Genomic DNA, 19,876 nt, shown 5'->3' with positions numbered 1-19,876 from the left:
GTGGGATCTTCCCGGACCAGGGCTTGAACCCGTGTCCCCCGCCTTGGCAGGCAGATTCTTAGCCACTGCGCCGCCAGGGAACCCCTGAAGGGTTTTTTGTTTTAAATGATGAGGATTCATGTCTTCAGGTAAATTGTATACTAAGAAGGCACAAGGAAAACAGAGAGGAATTGTGTTTGCTTCTCTAGAGAGGAAAAGGTTGGGTGGAGGGGGGAATTACTCTTCGATGACACCCTGTGATGGAGCTGAACTGGGGATTGTGTCACTTTCTCTGACTCAGATTTCAAAGCTTGATCTACTGTCCCTCTGGGAATGTAGTCCATCCTGATTTCAGCTACAGTAGATACTGCCTACCCATCCTAAGCCAGGTCCAGCATGACCTTATCTTCTTCCTGCCTTCCTCCTGTCAGGCAGCTCTCCTGGACTCTTCCTGGTTCTCAGAGCGTCACCTGATAACATTCATTATTGCCCCCACCTCCACATCACACAGTGAGCTGGGCACCGGGGACCACAACACTGTCCTTGCCTTGCAAGTGTTTACAATACTGGAGCCTACAAGGTGCTTACGGTAGAAAAGCAAGTGAAGCTAAATATCCCCAAAAAGCAGCACATGAATTTCTTCAGGAGTGGAGGAAAGGGAAATTCACTAGGAGCTGAGCTGCCCGAAATGGCTTTCCGGATAGAAATCCACTGTGCCTTCCCCACTGTGCGGGGGACATTTGTTCAGAAAGCCCTTAAGGACTTGAACTTCCCAGCCAGGCAGCCAGGGTGTGAAGCTCAGCTCTGGCGATGCCCAGCGTGCCCTGGGCAGATCACTTAGCCTCTCTGTGCCTTTTCATCTCCACCTGCCTAAAATGGGTACAATAACAATATCACCTCCCTCACAGACTTGTGGTGAGGATAAGATGAGCTAAGATATGTGAAGCACGTGGTATATAGTAAATACTGATCAGGGTTACGAACAATAGTTATCTGTACCACGGTGTTCTCGGAGAAGGAGAAATGTACAAGTGAGTGGGAATCATCCTCGTGTCTGTGTAATTAATTAATGCTGCCTGGGGGGGAGCGTGTGTGCTCAAGACACAGTCTGGGACGACTTACATAATGTCAGCTTTAGGCAAAGTGCCTGTCATTGGCGCAGCTCCGAAAATACACATACACACTAGCATGCCTGTGAGGCGGGGCCGCAGGGGGTGCGGGCTGCGTGGCCCACGCCGCGTGTCCACTCGGGCCAGCGGGTGTGAGGCTGTGTCCCTGCGTGTCGCTGACACACACGCACACTGATACCAGCCCTGCTTCGACGTGCGTGTCATGGCTTAAAAATAGATGCTAATCCGTCAACCGGTCTGGCGCTGGCAGCCGAGGCGGCGGTGGCAGCAGAGTCATGGCCGTGGGGCTGTCTGAGCCTGCGATCTGCCTCCGGGACTGAGACCCGCGCCGCCTCCCGAGGTAGCGGGGCCGGGGCGGGTGGGCGAGGCGCGGGGACCGGGGCTGCGGGGCGAGGCGGGGGGAAGGGGCCTGGGAGCGAACCTGCGGGGCCCGCCTGGGCTCCCTCCCTCCGCCCTCCGCGCCAGGCTGTCTGGGCTGACGAGGGCTGGGCGACAGCCATGAACCTGTTACAACCGCGACCGCAGAGGGAGGGAGGGGGGCGGCGGGCCAGGGCCCCCAGAAGCCTGCGGATGGGGTTGGAGAGTGCCCGGGGGGGGGCACCCCGTGACGGAATGGGGAGAAATAGAGTCACACGGAGCTCCTGCTACACCTGGTCTGCTTCCCGCTCTCTTTGCACCGTTCAGCTTCACACAGGCGGCAGAATCTGTTTCCAGGAAAGGTTGTTTGGGAACCAGATGGTGGGGTCTTCAGGCCTGCGGAGGAAAAGTAGATGACGGTGGCGATGATGTTGAAGCTGATGGCTGTGGTGGTGGTGGCTCTCGTGCTCTGCTTCTGTGCTCCTCTGACCAGCCAGGGAAAACAGCCTCTCTCCCTAAACACCCCAAGATCCCGTCTCCCCTCTCCAGTCCTGATCCTAAGACCTTTGCTCCTTTTGCGCTGTGAGCGCCAGATCTCTTCTGGCCCTGGGGGATGGGGGATGGGGAGAGCTGGGCCCTGGCTGAGAGCGTGGCTGGGGAAGCAGGCTGGGGGCAGGACAAAGATGGCCTCTCACTGTGGACTTTCCCTTGAGTCCCTGGGGCAGAAGACAGGACAGGGAGTGGGAGGGGGATCCTTCAGACCAGCCCACCTTTTCAGAGGGTCAGGATCACAGTGTGAGAGGAGAAGGGGGGAGGGGGAGGGGGGAAAGGAGGAGGAGGAAGAGGAAGAGGAAGAGGAGGAGGAGGGGTAGGAAGAGGAGGAAGAGGAGGAGGAGGAAGAGGAAGAGAGGAGGAGGAGGAAGAGGAGGAGGAGGGGGGAGAGGAGGAGGAAGTGGAAGAGAAGGAGGAGGGGTAGGAAGAGGAGGAAGAGGAGGGGTAGGAAGAGGAGGAAGAGGAGGAAGAGGAAGAGGAGGAGGAGGAGGGGGAAGAGGAGGAGGGGGAGGAGGAGGAAGAGGAGGAGGAGGAAGAGGAAGAGGAAGAGGAGGAGGAGGAGGAGGGGTAGGAAGAGGAGGAGGAGGAGGGGTAGGAAGAGGAGGAAGAGAAGGAGGAGGAGGAGGAGGGGTAGGAGGAGGAGGAAGAGGAGGAGGAAGTGGAAGAGGAGGAGGAGGAGGAGGAAGAGAAAGAGAAGGAGGAGGAGGAGGGGGAAGAGGAAGGGGGGGTGGGCGTGGCTCTTGCCCTGAAGTTCCCAGGGCAAGTCTCAAAGGCTGGCCCTTCCCAGCTCTGCAGCTCAATGCGTGGTCCCACATTCAGGAGGCCCAGCTGTCCACAGAGAGTCAGAGGCGCATCCGCCAAGTCCCCTCACTGAGGACCCCTTGTGCTAAGTAGGGCCACTTAAACTCCACCAGCAACACAGATGCTAATTCCAGACTCTGAGCCCCTGGGCCTGGCAGGATCCCTCATTTCTTCCCTTTCCTCCCTCCTCCTCTCCCCACCCACCCATACACCCATACACACAGACACACACACACACACACAATGCTCCAGCCCTGCCTGGACCCAGAGAGATGAGGTTTAATCCATGATATCTGTATGCTGATCGAAGGAGGACGCTTTCCTGTTGCGCACACAGGTTGGCGCTTCCCTCCGTCAGCAAGGGCCTTCGGCAAGTAGTTTTCAAACACCGACACTTCGTCTTTATTACTACTCCCCGCTCGTCCCATCCCCACCATAGACCTCCCAGAGCAGGCTCATCGCTGAGGCAGAGGGAGGGCAGGAACGGGTTAAAGCAGCCCATCCCTCTGGCACTGAGGAGGCAGGCGTGCTGTGTCACAGCCCCTGCTGCCACTGTCTTCATGCTAATTCCCCCCATGGGTCCAAAGCCACCCCCAACCCCCCTGCCAGCTCCGCAGCCTCTCCGCCTGGAGCCTCAGGCAGGCAAGACCCAGATTCTGGCTGGCAAGGGCTCCGGCAGCGGGCCCTGCCACCCGAATGCCAAATGCTTGCGTGCGTGTTTACGTCTGCGCTGGGAGTTGGGCTGGAATGGCAGAGCAGACACTCAGCTGCCGGGCAGCTCCCTCTCCCGTAAACAAGGACATGTGACTCTCCCACCTCCTTGCCCGGCAGAGCCAAAGAGCAGGGAAAAGGAGCTGCCGCAGCTCAGACAAGAGGAGCATCCGGAGCACTTCCCGCACCGGAGGGCCAGACTTCACCTTCGTCCCTGGAGAATCTTCTCCCTAGGGGCCAGCCCAGCTGGCGGGAAGGGAAGCAGCTGCTCCAGACTCGCTCAAGTGTGTCTCACATCCCTGCCTCTCCCAGCAGCAGCTACCTGGAGACCGACCCCTCATCGCCGCGGCCACCGCCGTGGCTGCCACAGTTCCTGCCGCCTCTAAGATGTGCCCCGGTAACTGGCTCTGGGCCTCGGTGACATTTATGGCCCGCTTCTCCCGGAGTGGCTCGAGGCCTCCTGTTCGCACGAGAGGGGCCCTGGAAGAGGTACCAGCTGTCCAGCATCCCTTCCTCAACGTCTTTGAGTTGGAAAGGCTTCTCTACACGGGCAAGACGGCCTGTAACCACGCCGACGAGGTCTGGCCAGGCCTCTACCTCGGAGACCAGTATGTACCCAGCAGACCGGGGCCACAGCTGAATGTCTGTGTGTGTGTGTATGTGCAGGAAGAAAGCAGAAGAGTGGCAGAGAGGCGCTGAGTTGTGCTGTTGTTTCCACGTGGAGGATGGAGGGGATGGGGTGCATGGGCAGAGTGGAGGAGGGTTTGGGGGAGTTTGGACAGGATTACTGATAGACCCAACTCTGGACAGACAGACTCTGTTCAAGTAATCGTATCATTCATTTAGCAAAATGTATGATTGCGTGCCAGTGCTAAGGGCTGGACATTTAGATGACTTCTCTGACCTTCCACCTATTGTGCCCTGAGAAAAGGCCATCCCTGGGGCCGGGAACAGTGGTTAGTGAGGCGAAAGGTTGACCAAGCCAAGCCGCAGAGTGTGCAGAGGCCCACTCAGGTGCGTGGGGTCGATGGAGAGAAGGGCGTCAAAGAAAGAGGAGGCCCCACTTGTCTCTCCCAAGGGCTTTAGAGGCTACAAGGAGTTTTTCACATGCCTTTTCTCTCTTAATCTTCACGACAGCCTTGTGAGGTAGGTACCACTATCCCCAGGTTACAGAGGAGGCATCGGAAGCTCAGAGAAGTTGGGACTGGCCCAAGGTCACACGGGTCGTAAGTAGCAGAGCCAGGACTTGGAGGTTCAAGTTCAGGGCTCTTTCTGCTCGAGGAGTTGGCGCTGGACAGGGCGTTTGATATGATCATGTTGGCTGAGCTGAGGGGTACGGGCCACAGGAACATCTGCAGGTGACCTCCGCCACAGGGTAACCATGAGCGTGGAGTAACTGGCAAAACACAAGAAGATTCTGGGCATCAGAAAGAGTCCACAGTAACGGGGCCGGGACTTCCCTGGGGGTCCAGTAGTTAAGACTCTGCGCTTCCACTGCAGGGGGCTCGTGTTCAACCCCTAGTGAGGGAGCTAAGATCCCATATGCAGCGCGGCGTGGCCAAAAAATTAAGATAAAATTAAAAAAAAAAAAAAAAAAGGTTAGCAGGACGTTAAATGTGAGCTGGTCCAACAACCCATCCAATGTTCAGATTCCCTCTGCCGCTTCCAGACCCTATCCATTGACTTCCTCTCTCTACTTGAATACCCTGGTGTGAAGAAAGTCCCTCTCTCCCAAGGCACCCCAATCTTTCTCCAGCTAGATTCCACCGTTGGTAGGTACTTCCTTACATGAAGCACAAACCCTGTCAGTCCTTTTCACGGATCAAGTAAAGTCCTTCTGCCTCAGAGCATTCTTTCAATATGTTATCATGGCTGTTGTTTGCCCATCTCTCAGTCTTCTCTCCTCCAGGCAAAATCTCCCCAGGACTCCCCACCTTTGCTCCAGGACAAGACTCCGGCTCATTGCCCATCTCGGGTCCTCAGGAAGTGAAGTGGAGGCCCGGAGCCAACGATGTTGGCCAGGCAGTGGTCAGGGTACCGACAAGGATGTCTGGTCCCACTGCCCGGCTCCGCGCCCCCCTAACCTCCACTCCTCAATGCAGGGAAATAGCCAACAACCACCGGGAGCTCCGTCGCCTGGGCATCAGCCACGTCCTCAACGCCTCTCACAGCAGGTGGCGAGGGACACCCGAGGCCTACGAGGGGCTGGGCATCCGCTACCTGGGGGTCGAGGCCCACGACTCGCCAGCCTTCGATATGAGCGTCCACTTCCAGGCAGCCGCTGACTTCATCCACCGGGCACTGAGCCAGCCGGGAGGTAGGGGGGGAGCAAGGAGGAGGGAAGGACCAACAGACAATGGGTTAGAGAACAGCCCAGGGGTCTGGGTGTGGAGAGAGAGAGAGACTTGAATGGTGTGATAAAATGCTCAGGAAAGGAAACTATCCTCTCAACCATCTTTTCAAGGCTGTCCATAAAAAGAAGGAAATAATCCCAAATGTTGAGAGAGTGGAAAGTTGCACCTGGGTGGTAAGATTATGGGCGATATATTTTTCAATTGTTGGCTTCTTTATATATTTCTATACTTTCTAATGATTTCTACCTTGAACCTGTCTTGCTTTAGTGATCAGGAAAAAAAAAAAAAATATATATATATATATATATAGGGACTTCCCTGGCAGTCCAGTGGTTAAGACTCCACGCTTCCAATGCAGGGGGTGTGGGTTTGATCCCTCATCAGGGAACTAAGATCCCACACGCCAAAGACCGTGGCCAAAAAAAATTTTTTTTTAAATTTTTAATAGGAAAAAAATATATTATTAATCATCCACCCCAAAGTGACTGGGAGATTGAGGAAGGACCCTCTTAGACATAAAGGGTTTTCCATGGACGCACTCAGCACATGTAGAAGGAAGCCCTGCTCGGTGCAAAGCTCAGTTTTGCGTTAGGGATGACCCTCTCCCTTCGAGCCCCTTTTGGGTTTACGGATTCTGCGCTGCTGCAGGCTCTCCATCTCATCCCGTCCAGGCTCCCCCGCTGGCCAGGATCTGGGTTCTTATCGTCACCAGTCTGTGCCTCCGTGCACCTCTGCTTACCTGTCTTCCTCTCCGCCTGTCCGTGGGGCCCTCTCCCCAGCCTCCTCCAGCCCACCGCAGGGTCCCCAGCCGTGTCTCGTGTCTGCGTTCACAGGGAGGATCCTGGTGCACTGTGCCGTGGGGGTGAGCCGCTCGGCCACCCTGGTGCTGGCCTACCTCATGCTGTACCACCGCCTCACCCTCGTGGAGGCCATCAGAAAAGTCAAGGACCACCGAGGCATCATCCCCAACAGGGGCTTCTTGAGGCAGCTCCTGGCCCTGGACCGCAGGCTGCGGCAGCGTCTGGAGGCGTGAGGGGGCCGAGGGAGGGAGGGAGGTCAGGCCAGGCCTGTGGGTCCCTGGATCCCAGCTGGAGAGTGGAGGCCCAGGGGGCAGGTTGGCGGCGGCCCAGCGAACCCATTCTCTCCTGAGAGGGCTGGGACGTGGCCCCAGGCCATAGCTGCTATCTATCTATCGAGGGGGATGGGGTGAGGTTGGGCAGTGTGACAGTCACCCAGGAGGGAGCTGGCCAGGGAAGGAGGCAGGTAGGCTGCAGGTAGAAGACAGTCCTGGATCCCAGCCAGGGTGGTCCCGGCGATTCACAGCCCCTCTTTGTGCTCAAGTGCTCCCCTTCCCCGCGTATCAGAACAAAAGGACCAGCCCTGCCCTGTACCTCTGCCAGGAATCAGGGATGCAGCAAACACAAACGTGATGGTGTCGAGTCATGTGGAGGTGGTAGCTCAGGGACAGACGGTGAAGAGAGGGTGTGAAAAGCTAAGGGAGAAACCCACAGACTTGTTACTCCAAACCCCGGGAAGAAGAGGCGTGGGAGGCTTGGCACGGTGCCCATGGGTGCTGGTCGTGGCCCAGAACTGCAGAGGTGCATGACTCGGGGCCTGCAGATAATCCCTCGCTTACTGGATCCAAGTGTCTCCAGGAAAAATAAAAATGGTGAATACGAAGCAAGCCTCTTGAATCACTGACAGCTTGTACGAGGTCGGAACCTGTCCCCTTGAGAACAGCTTCTGACTCCCTCCTAGGGTCATAAGCCCTCACCGGCCTTCACACCTCCACCAGTTCCTAGGGGAGGTTTCTCCCCAGTCCAATTTCACACTCCTGGGGCAAGTGGTATCTTGAACTTATTTCCATGTATGTCCACACGGGGGAAGCAGAGGACCAAAAAATTCAGATTTGCAAACTGCGTTAGGACTCGGAGCACACCCTGCATCTCCCAAGCTTAAAATAGGTCTCTGTTCACAAGCTCAGGGGTGTAAGAAATATAACTTATTTTCAAAGAGTCAACCTGATTTCTATATCAAGTCCCCCATGCTAGTAGGAGAGCAGAATATTAATCTTAAATCAATCCCAGCCCTAAATCCCACATTCATGGGTTTGGGCTTTGCCTGGTGCCAGGAAACTGGAGGGGAGGGGAGGAGAGGTGATGTGACTGCTTCCTCTTCTAATCTTTCCAAGTTTTCCTCTGAGGAGTGTAACATAATCTCCTTAGTAAATTTAGTAAAAAATAAACTCCACCACCAGAGAGAATAGTATGATCTTATATCCCAACTGTCAAACTGCCGGCCACCACACCCCTCTTTTTGAAAAGGGTGTGTTGGACTTCCCTGGTGGTCCAGTACTTAAGACTCCCCACTTCCACTGCAGGGGGCACAGGTTCGATCCCCGCCCGGGAACTAAGATCCTGCATGCCGCGCGCGTTGCAGCCAAATAAATAAAATAAAATAAATAAAACAAAATAGGTATGTTCCCAGAACAGAATATCCACATGAGTAGGAGAACGGGATGGGATGTAAGAGGAAGTGAAAAATACGGGGGAAAAAAATCACTTAATATATCTAAAGTGTATATTCTACCCCAAAGTACAGAAACTCAGAATCTCAAAGCCAGAAGTCACCTTCACAGATGAACGATTTCCACTCTCCAACAGGGCATAAATAAATCGCCTTTTCAATAAATCACTTGATGATAGTTATCAAGCATTAATTTGCTTGGCCATCTTTTTTTTTTTTTAATATATTTATTTATTTATTTTTGGCTGCATTGGGTCTTCATTGCTGCGCGCAGGCTTTCTGTAGTTGTGGTGAGCGGGGGCTACTCTTCTTTGTGGTGTGCGGACTTCTCATTGCGGTGACCTCTCTTGTTGCAGAGCACAGGCTCCAGGTGCGTGGGCTTCAGTAGTTGTGGCGCACGGGCTCAGTTGCTCTGCAGTATGTGGGATCATCCCGGACCAGGGCTCGAACCTATGCCCCCTGCATTGGCAGGTGGATTCTTAACCACTACACCACCAGGGAAGTCCCTGCTTGGCCATCTTTGATGGTCGGGAATCACTGCATAACTCCCACACACAGTATTAGAAAGCTCTAATATTACACTTGCATCCTGCGATCACGTTACAGTGGTGGTGAGATGAGGCCGAAAGATCTGACAGCCTAGGATCCCTGGCCCTGGCACATATCCATCAAGGCACTGGTGACGGTCACTTCACCTCTCTCCCCCCCCCGCCCCCGGTTACATGCAATAGTCTGTCTACTTCCGCAGGGTTGCTGTGGGCATTTAATCGGATATGCGATGGAAAGCTCTGAGCACACTCAGTATTTAATGTGTTCTTTATCTAGCTCCATCTCCCATGGCAGCCCTTCCATGGTCTGAAGGCAGCTCTTGTGACTCTCCTGTGTCCCCTCACTTTCAGCCTAACAGCTATGCTTGTCTCCACGAGTCCGAATTTGTCATATTTCAAGTTTCCTCCCCAGCCTTGCCAGTATTGGTACCCCTTTCTAATTGTGGCAACCAAAATTAGAACTGGTCTCATGTTTCAGGCAAGACTTGTGGGATGAGAGGCCAGCAAGATCTGTTGGCTGGGGCTCACATTTTTATTATCATCGAGAGACAATTTTATCTAAGGGAAAAAGTGAGGGCTTCGCTATTAATGTTGATTCTATTGGGCTGGCCAAAAGTGCCTTCGGTTTTTAACTAAAAATAAAAGACCCATTTTTCATTTTTACCAAGAACTTTATTGAACAACGTATTCACACTTTAGTTCCACTACCTTCTGCCATTTTTCAGGCAACTTCATACTTCCATCTTCCCAAAACTTTTTATCTTTTTTTTTTAAATTTATTTATTTTTTATTTATTTATTTTTGGCTGTGTTGGGTCTTCGTTTCTGTGCAAGGGCTTTCTCTAGTTGCGGTGAGCGGGGGCCACTCTTCATCGCAGTGCGCAGGCCTCTCACTGTTGCGGCCTCTCTTGTCGCAGAGCACAGGCTCCAGACGCGCAGGCTCAGTAATTGTGGCTCCCGGGCCTAGTTGCTCCGCGGCATGTGGGATCTTCCCAGACCAGGGCTCGAACCCGTGTCCCCTGCATTGGCAGGCAGATTCTCAACCACTGCGCCACCAGGGAAGCCCAAAACTTTTTATCTTTTTGAGCAAAGAACTGTTCCAAGTGCCTTTTACAGTCTTCCAGGGAATGGAAATTTTTTCCATTAAGAGAATTTTGTAAAGACTAAAATAAATGGAAATGCGAAGGTGCAATGCCTGGTCAGTACAGCAGATGAATCAGAACTTCCCGGCCAAACTGCAACAGTTTTTGCCTGGTCATCAAAGAAACATGCAGTCTTGCATTATCCTGATGGAAGATTATGTGTTTTCTGTTGACTAGTTCTGGACGCTTTTCATCAAGTGCCGCTTTCAGTTGGTCTAATTGGGAGCAGTACTTGTTGGAATAAATCGTTTCATTTTCCGGAAGGAGCTCATAATAGAGGACTCCCTTCCAATCCCACCATAGACACAACATCACCTTTTTTGGACGAAGACCAGCCTTTGGTGTGGTTGGTGGTGGTTCATTTCACTTGCCCCATGATCTCTTCCGTTCCACATTATTGTACAGTATCCACTTTTCATCGCCCGTCACAATTTGTTTTAAAAAACGGAATGTTTTCATTACGTTTCAGTAGAGAATCGCATGCGGAAATAGGGTCAAGAAGGTTTTTTTCCCGCTTAACTTACGTGGAACCCAAACATCAAAGCAATTCACATAACCAAGCTGGTGTAAATGATTGTCAACGCTTGATTTGGATATTATGAGTATGTTGGCTATCTCCTGCGTGGTATAACGTTGATCGTTCTCAATGAATGTCTCGATTTAATCTCTATCAACTTCAGCTGGTCTACCCGACCGGGAGCATCGTCCAGCGAGAAATCTCCAGCACGAAACTTCGTAAACCACTTTCGATACATTCGATCAATCACAGTACCTTCTCCACACACCGCACAAATCTTTTTTTGCTTTTCGGTTGCGTTTTTAGCTTTCTTGAAATAATAAAGCATAATGTGCCCAAAATGTTGCCTTTTTTCTTCCATCTTCAATATTAAAATGGCTACACAGGGCTTCCCTGGTGGCGCAGTGGTTGAGAATCCGCCTGCCAATGCGGGGAACACGGGTTCGAGCCCTGGTCTGGGAAGATCCCACATGCCACGGAGCGACTGGGCCCGGGAGCCACAATTACTGAGCCTGCGCGTCTGGAGCCCGTGCTCCGCAGCAAGAGAGGCCGCGATAGTGAGAGGCCCGCGCACCGCGATGAAGAGTGGCCCCCACTTGCCGCAACTAGAGAGGGCCCTCGCACAGAAACGAGGACCCAACACAGCCAAAAATAAATAAATAAATAAATAAATAAATAAATAAATAAATAAATTTAAAATTACCTTTAAAAAAAAATGGCTACACAAAAATTCACCAATTTTGATAAGTCTTTTATTAAATGCACACTGACATGACAGCTGTCACGATACAATCTAACAAAATTGTTTTGAATGAAGTTAAAGACAACTAAGTGCTATTAGGGCCATCTTATGGAAAAAACTGAACGAACCTTTTGGCCAACCTGATAGTTAGATTGCATTGATTTCCTGTCAGAACCATGGGCAACTTATGTATAACTAAAAAGAACCCAGAAATAACTCAGGCTCTTAGAAGGACTGACTATAGCCATGATCTGACCAATGTAGGCTACAGTAGAGCTGGCACCTCCTTTTGCCTAGTAAGTATATCACTACTAATATAACCCACAGCCGCAGACCTATTTTTGTAGTCTGAATGTGCCTCGGCTAAATCCCTCAGACTTCTTGCAAACTGAATAACTTGAGAACTTAATTCTAACTTCTAGTACAGATGTATAGCTACCAAAGTCTATTTGACCAAAGAACAGCTTTCCAGATTATCCTCATAGAGCAGATCATTCATATATATATATATATATATATATATATATATATATATACATTTATTATTATTATTATTTAACAAAGCCATATTATGGCTCTGCCCAGGCACTCTTCTGTGTTTTCAGATATTAAGTCATTTAATCCTCATTTAAAACCCTGTGAAGTGGTGTCACTGTCATTGCTTAGAAACACAGAAACTGAGGTTAAGAAACGTTCCCAGGGACACACAAATAGTAAGCGGAGGAGCTCAGATTCAAACATGGGAGCTCTGGCTCCTGAATCTGTGTGTGTAGTTATCACACTGCTGTGCATCCCTCCACCTCCACCATTTAGGGGTGTGTGTGTGTGTCTTGGGGGTCAAGGGAGAGAAGGAAAGAGCACAGCCTGGTGATCACACAGATGGAATCAGTCCTCCTACCCTCCAAGGGGAATGAAGGTGACACCTGTCACAGGTGGGTCTCGCTCCCACCTTCCATAACCAGCATTAAAAGTCCAGACTCCTGGGACTTCCCCGGTGGCGCAGTGGATAAGACTCCACGCTCCCAATGCAGGGGGCTCGGGTTCGATCCCTGGTCAGGGAACTAGATCCTACATGCATGCCGCAACTAAGAGTTCGCATGCCACAACTAAGGAGCCCCCTGCCACAACTAAGACCCAGTGCAACCAAATAAATAAATATTAAAAAAAAAAAAAAGATGCTTAAAAAAAAACCCTTCCTCCTGCATCCGGTTCTTGGGCAGTGGACCAGTTGGACCCAAGCCAAGGACTTGAAAATGAACAAGAATAAATATTCTCTCGTTAGCTGCAGCCTGTGCTTCCAGCCGGCTAAGCCTCGTGCTCCCGGGGAGCTGCAACTCAAGTCCGTCTCACCATCCTCCCTGCCTGCCCTCCCTGGTCTCCTGATGTTGACTCAAACCCTCCGGGCAGGCCCCAGGGCCTTTGACGACTCTGGGGAGAGGGAGGAATGTTAGCCCAGTGCTTCCCCCTGTAACTAATCCCAGCTGAGAAGTTCCACAGGGAGCGACAGCAAAGAGAAAACTGCTGCTCCCGGGCCCCAAGGTAGCAGATGGAGCCAGAGAGCAGACAGACAGCTACGAATATCGCTGGCTGGAGGGGGCACCACACGCACCGAAGGGCCATCGCTCCAAACAGAGCCCTTAGAAAAGGGAACCCTCGTGCACTGTGGGTGGGAATGTAAAGGGGTGCCGCCACCATGGTAAACAGTATGGAGGTTCCTCAAAAAACTAAAAATAGAACTACACATGATCCAGCAATCCCAATCCTGGGTATTTACCCGAAAATACGAAAAAAGTAATTCAAAAAGACACGTGCACCTGCATCCCAGTGTTCATAGCAGCATTATTTACAATAGCCAAGATATAGAAGCAACCTAAGTGTCCATCCACAGATGAATGGATAAAGAAGATGTGGCACATATATACAATGGAATGCTACTCAGCCATTGAAAAAGAATGAAATTTTGCCATTTGCAACAGCATAGATGGACTTGGAGGGTATTCTGCTAAGTGAAATAAGTCAGACAGAGAAAGACAAATACTGTGTCATATCACTTATATGTGGAATCTAAAAAATGAAACATAAAAAATAAATAAATAAAATAAATACAAAATGAAACAAACTAGTGAATAGAACAAAACAGAAACAGACTCACAGATATAGAGAACAAATTAGTGGTTACCAGTGGGGAGAGGGAATGCGGAGGGACATGACATTAAAAATGTCAGGACTGGGCTTCCCTGGTGGCGCAGTGGTTAAGAATCTGCCTGCCAATGCAGGTTCGAGCCCTGGTCTGGGAAGATCCCACCTGCCGCGGAGCAACTAGGCCCGTGAACCACAATTACTGAGCCTGCGCGTCTGGAGCCTGTGCTCCGCGATGAGAGAGGCGGCGACAGTGAGAGGACCGCGCACCGCGATGAAGAGTGGCCCCCACTTGCTGCAACTGGAGAAAGCCCTCGCACAGAAACGAAGACCCAACACAGCCGTAAATAAATAAATAAATAAACCCAAAGTTTAAAAAAAATGTCAGGACTAATCTCTACCTTCGTTTTAAAAATTGAGAACTAGTGGCACACACTACAGGGAAGAAGATGCATTGGGCACGGGCCCTACATCACAGAGCAAAACCCACCAGCAGAGGGTGTTTTGTTTTCTGTGCAACCTCTCAATAACGGGGAAGTGTTATGCAACATTCGGATTTCCAGCTTCTCTTAAAATGTTGAGAGTAACAGTGAGCCCACGTTTGCACGTGACAACAGTCTGAGCAGGGGCTGTCCCACTGGGACAAGGACATGTCTGCCCTCCAGTCATCACTGCCCATAACTCTTTCCTCACACTGGACCTGCTTCACTCTTGAAGATCATTTGCCTCCAAACCTGGGGTAAATCTACCTTCCACCACTGTGTCCCAATGTCTTACCCAGAAATGTAAGAAGCCTAAGAAGCCCGGGATGGTCCACTGGCCCTCATCTTCTCCCAGTCCCCACCCCGCCCCAAGCCATTCTTCTTTTTTTTTTTAAGATAAAATTTTTTTTTTTAATTTTATTGGAGTATAGTTGATTTACAATATTGTGTTAGTTTCAGGTATACAGCAAAGTGATTCCGTTATACATATACATATACTCATTCTTTTTTGGATTCTTTTCTCATATAGGTTGTCACAGAATACTGAGTAGAGTTTCCTGTGCTATACAGTAGGTCCTTGTTGGTTATCTATCTTATATAGTAGCGTGTGTGTGTTCATCCCAAGCTCCTGATTTATCCCTCCCTGCCACGTTTCCCCTTTGGTAACCATAAGTTTGTTTTCGATATTTGTAAGTCTTTCTGTTTTGCAAATAAGTTCATTTGTATTGTTTTTTAAAATTAGATTCCACATGAGTGATATCATATATTTGTCTTTCTGTATGACTTACTAGACTCAGTTTGATAATCTCTAGGCAATACATGTTGCTGCAAATGTCATTACTTCATTCTTTTCTATGGCTGAGTAATATTCCATGGTATATATGTACCACATCTTCTTTATCCATTCACCCATCTATGGACATTTAGGTTGCATCCATCTCCTGGCTATTGTAAATAGTGCTGCAATGAACACTGGGGTGCATGTATCTCTTCAGACTATGGTTTCCTCCGGATATATGCCCAGGAGTGGGATTGTCCCAGCCATTCTTAGAATGTTGTTTGTGGGCAGTGGTTACTGGTCTTCTGAATAGCCTGGGATTGTTCCTTAAGGCCTCTATCAAATTCCCCTTCAGCGTCTGGAGCCAGCCTGGGAGAAGGTGGCAGACTCTCCGGAAGGAACCTCAGGAAGCAGGGAGGGAAATGTTTATCTGTGGAGGAGCCAGCTTCTGATGGTCATGAACTAAAAGAAAGGAACTCTCTTCCCCCCAGGTAACTTTCCCCATGGCAGTCTGTATTCTTGAGAATTCTGGGATAATTGGGGTAGGGAAAAATCAGAGGGGGGAGGCGTGTCCCCTTTTGGTCCCTGGGGGTCACTCACAAACTTGGTCAGGGCTGAGCAAGTCCACATTCTCGGTCTATAACCTTGACAGAGCCTGAGCTCCTAATCCAGGTGAGGCCAATGGCAGCCCAGAAGAGACAAGAGGGTTAGCAAAAGTCTTAGCCTGGGGAGGGAGCCCATGTGCTCTGAGAATTTCCACGTCCCCATCCAAGGGGTGGAGCACGAGGCCACCTACGGTGGTGGTGTACCGGCACCTCGGAACACTCCTGAGCTCCACGGCGGGCACCTAGACCCCTGGTCCAGGGACGGGGGACCCTCACCTGCCTTAGGAGAAAGGAGAGATATGTTGCAAGATCAGAAAAGGGATGAAAGGAAATGAGGTGAGGCTGGAGACCCAGGGCAAGGGCTCATTCCATCTTCCTCCGCCAATACATGCCGGGTACAAGCCCCCAGCTGCCAAGCAGGACAGGGCTGTGCGCCAGCCCAGGGCAGGGAACACAGGTGAGTGATCAGAGCCTCAAAAATACCAGAACTGGAAGGAAGCCAGGAGAACCTCTCACTCGATGAGACTGATCGTGCCTCACAGAGCTCTAGTGCTTGAAATAGCTTTCCATGGGGCCACTGATGGGGTGAGGGGAGTGGAGAGAAGAGACAGAAACCCCACATGATTCAAACAGATCAGCTCTGTTTTTATATCTCTAATCCATGCAGTGTCTTTTAAAATATTATTTAATAAACAACATTCTGCCACACACACACAAAATTGAAAACCACCAAGCTTATCCAATCCTTCATTGTATTTTAATTTTTTTTTAAAGTAGGTTAGCTAATTGGGAAAAGAATTTGAGAACGAATAGATACCTGTCTGTGGGCATCCGAATCACTTTGTTGTATACCTGAAACTAACACAACATTGTTAGTCAACTCTACTCCAACATAAAATGAAAAGTAAAATAATAATAATAAAGTAGGTTAGAAACATCATGTGCAGTAATCTTTTTTTTTTTTTTAATTTATTTATTTTGGCGGCGCCATGCAGGATCTTAGTTCCCCAACCAGGGGCTGAACCTGAGCCCTCCACAGTGGAAGCGTGGAGTCTTCACCACTGGACCGCCAGGGAAGTCCCCAATCCTTCATTTTATAAATGAGAAAACTGAGCCTTGGAAAAGTGTCACTGCAAGCCACAGAGAAGGTGCCAACACTGGGACTGGGGATAGGGGTGTTCCTAGGCCTCCATCCACTACATTCCATCCTCCACTTCCTCCTGTTATCACAGACATGCCCTAGCTTCAGCCCGACTGTCCACGGGGAGCCTCCATTCTTCAGGCTTCTTTGCAAATAGGTGTGACCCTGTGACTAAGCTCTCACCAATGGAATGGGAACAAAAGTTAAAACTTGAATTCCTACAAGGAAAATGCTGTCTTTCCACTCTTTCATCCCCTCCCTTGGGGTTAAAACATCAGCTGTGTAACTGGTAAGTCAGCTTCCCCATATGAACAAGGAACGTATCTTAGGACGCGGCCAAACAGCGAGAGAAAGGAACCCGGGTCTCTGATGGCCTCGTGAGCGGAACCCTCCTCCTTTCTTTGGAATATTCATGAGACAGAAATAAACTAGATGGTTGGAGCCCCTGTCCTTTTTCTTATTTTTTATTTTTCCCACACTGCACGGCATGTGAGATCTTAGTTCCCCCACCAGGGATCGAACCCGCGCCCCCTGCATTGGAAGCGTAGAGTCTTAACCACTGGACCACCAGGGAAGTCCCGTTCCTGTACTTCTCTGTCTCTTTGTGACAGTGACTATATTGTTTATCTATGGCTCAATAGCAAATTACCCGCAGACTCAGTGGCTTAGAACAGCAAACATTGGTTGTCTCCTAGTTCCTGTGGGTCAGGAATTCAAGCGCAGCTGAACGGTGTGGTTTTGCCTCAGGGTCTCTCAAGAGGCTGCCGCCAGGACATTGGTAGAACCTGCCGTCACTCCAGGCTTGACTAAAGCCAGAATATCCACTTCCACTCACACGGCTGCTAGCAGAGACCTCAGTTCCCTGCCATGTGACTTCACAGGTGAGTGTCCTTGTGACATGGCTCCTGGCTTCCCCAGAGCAAGTGACTGATGAGGGGGCGGGGAGGGAGAGAGAGAGAAGGAAACCACAATGCATTTTTATGACCCCGTCTCCAAAATCAACCACTGTCACCTCCACTTCACTCAGCTTGTTAGAAGGGTCCGCAAGTCCAGCCCAATCTCTTCTCATTAAAGAGAATGGGAAGTAGGCTCCCCATTTTGAAGGGAGGAGTATTTAAAAATGTGTGGACATATTTTCAAACCCACCACAGTAGCTTAGCCTGCATCCTAATTAATACACTACAGGTACTGGCTCCTGGCCCAATGCGACTTCTGAGCCGTGATGCTTCATGATATAGTTCGATGATAATAATAATGAACATTTATTGAGGGCTTTTTATGGACCAGGTACATGCAAAGCATTTTTCAAACATGTTGTTTCTTGTATGACCCTCTTATCAAACATTTTTTTTCTCATATGACCCTCTGTGGTGGAGTTATGACAAGCCCTAATCTTCCAGGGGAGAAAATAAGTTAATACCACGCCAGATTCCAGAGCTTTCATTACGGTTAACTGTTTAGGGAAAGAGCATGTTTCATGGAGAACAAGTTCAGTTGGAATTCTGTCAACAACACTTATGTGATTTGGGGGGAAACCTAACCTTCTTGGGCTTCTATTTTATCTCATAAGAAAGTAGAAAATAATCATACCCCGAGGGTTCTGGTGAGGAATCCATGAAAATATGTGAAGCACTGAACACAGGGCTTGGCATGCAGTAGGTGGTCAATCAAAGGAGTTTTTCTCTCCTCCTCTGCTTTATTCTCCAATCTCCACTCTCACACAAGGGATGATGGCTCAGCTCTGGCCTAGAGAATTGTCTTCATTCCAGAAATCCAAAGACATAGCAGGACCATGCAGGATTCCTGGGAAACCAGGTTAGCTTGAACCCCATAGCTTCTGTATCATTCCGGCCTCCCCTGGTACTTAGGAAGATCATCAGGGATGCTTAAGAGATACCTGGGGAAAAGCCTGGGCCATCACCCCAGAACTGATGAGCCTCTGGGAGAAAGAAAGGAAGATTTGCCTCCAGGGTCACATGAAAGCCTCATTCTCCTATTGGATTTCCCAGGTGGGTCGGGAGCTGGGGGCGGGGGTGGGGAAATTGCTGTTTCACTTCCCTAGATAACCACAGACAGGACCTGGGCTTTGCTGGGAAAATTATGAACACCTCTGGCCAAATTCATCATACAAATGAATTTATTTGCAAAACAGAAACAGACTCACAGACTTAGATAATGAACTTATAGTTACCACGGGGGAAGGGTGCAGGAGAGGGATAGAGCGGGAGTTTGGGATTGACCTGTACACACTGCTATATTTAAAATAGATAACCAACAAGGACCTACTGTATAGCACAGGGAACTCTGCTCAATATTCTCTGATAACCTATATGAGAAAAGAATCTGAAAAAGAATGAATATATGTATATGTATAACTGAATCACTTTGCTGTACACCTGAAACTAATACAACATTGTTAATCAACTATACTCCCATATAAAATAAAAATTAAAAAAAAAAAAAAGAGTTGCATCAATCACCCCTACAAACATCCTGGTACTGAGACCTCCAGGGTATCTGGACAGAGGAAGGCCAGATCTTTTAAGAATAAAATGAGTGAAGGGTGGGACTTCCCTGGTGGCACAGTGGTTAAGCCTGCCAATGCAGGGGACATGGGTTCGAGCCCTGGTCTGGTAAGATCTCACATGCCGCAGAGCAACTAAGTCCATGCGCCACAACTACCGATCCCATTCGCCAAAACTATTGAAGCCCGTGTGCCTAGAGCTCGTGCTCCGCAACAAGAGAAGCCACCACAGTGAGAAGCCTGTGCACCACAACGAAGAGTAACCCCCGCTCGTCACAACTAGAGAAAGCTCATGCACAGCAACAAAGACCCAACACAGCCAAAAATAAATAAATAAAATTAAAAAAGAAAAATAAGTGAAGGGCCTCATTTGCCCAAATATAAAATGAACAACTCTAAACCCCTTTAAAGAACTGCAGAATTGCATGTTCCTCTGAAAATTGTTCTCTTAAGAAATGAAAAAGCTTGGGGAAATGTGACAATTTGTCTAATTTTGAAGTATGACATGATTATTTGGGGTTAATTACCACTTTTTACAACCAACCAGGGTTAGTATTCTCTTCCATATTTTAGGGCTGCTTTTGGAGGCCCATGGAAGAGAGAGTTTCTTAGTAAAGGTAAAATGATGGGATTAAGGTTTCTGGTCTCAACGCTCCTCCACAGAATTAACTCTCTCTCCGAAATACATTTCTCTAGTGCTAACAAGCCCTTAAAATGAGGGGGCTTTGGGGGTGTATAAGAGGATGTTGAGGTGCGGCCTTGAAAATGAAGAGTCCCTGACTCCTTAGAAGTTTTTCTGGAGGTTTAGTATTACTTTTCTCTCTTGCCCTGGAAGATTTAGAAACATAA

The 19,876-nt window shown here is 49.6% G+C and overlaps 1 protein-coding gene across 5 annotated transcripts; it reads left to right on the top strand.

The window, feature by feature from the left end:
- Positions 1 to 1,183: 1,183 nt before the first annotated feature.
- Positions 1,184 to 10,864, top strand: DUSP26 (dual specificity phosphatase 26). Of its 5 annotated transcripts, none has more exons than XM_068532277.1 (5): positions 1,184 to 1,449; positions 3,846 to 4,138; positions 4,697 to 4,756; positions 5,633 to 5,847; positions 10,780 to 10,864. In XM_068532277.1, exons 2-5 carry the CDS (start codon positions 3,918 to 3,920, stop codon positions 10,836 to 10,838), a joined length of 555 nt encoding a protein of 184 aa, XP_068388378.1. In that variant the 5' UTR covers positions 1,184 to 1,449; positions 3,846 to 3,917; the 3' UTR covers positions 10,839 to 10,864. The 5 variants fall into 5 exon arrangements, with proteins under 5 accessions (XP_068388378.1, XP_068388374.1, XP_068388375.1 ...); XM_068532273.1 differs by lacking the exon at positions 10,780 to 10,864 and adding an exon at positions 6,718 to 7,550; XM_068532274.1 differs by lacking the exon at positions 10,780 to 10,864 and adding an exon at positions 6,718 to 7,550 and having other exon boundaries at positions 3,843 to 4,138.
- Positions 10,865 to 19,876: the final 9,012 nt, after the last annotated feature.

The sequence above is a fragment of the Eschrichtius robustus genome, chromosome 21, assembly GCF_028021215.1.
Source record: "Eschrichtius robustus isolate mEscRob2 chromosome 21, mEscRob2.pri, whole genome shotgun sequence".
NCBI classification, from domain to species: Eukaryota; Metazoa; Chordata; class Mammalia; order Artiodactyla; family Eschrichtiidae; genus Eschrichtius; species Eschrichtius robustus.
This window is presented reverse-complemented; position numbering and strand designations above follow the sequence as displayed.

Excerpts from the sequence above, each read along its gene's own strand:
- DUSP26 (XM_068532273.1), top strand. The coding sequence starts at position 3,918 with ATGTGCCCCGGTAACTGGCTCTGGGCCTCGGTGACATTTATGGCCCGC. Across the intron at positions 4,757-5,632 it reads GGCCCAAGGTCACACGGGTC|GGAAATAGCCAACAACCACC; the intron begins GTAAGTAGCAGA and ends TCCTCAATGCAG. Across the intron at positions 5,848-6,717 it reads GGCACTGAGCCAGCCGGGAG|GGAGGATCCTGGTGCACTGT; the intron begins GTAGGGGGGGAG and ends CTGCGTTCACAG.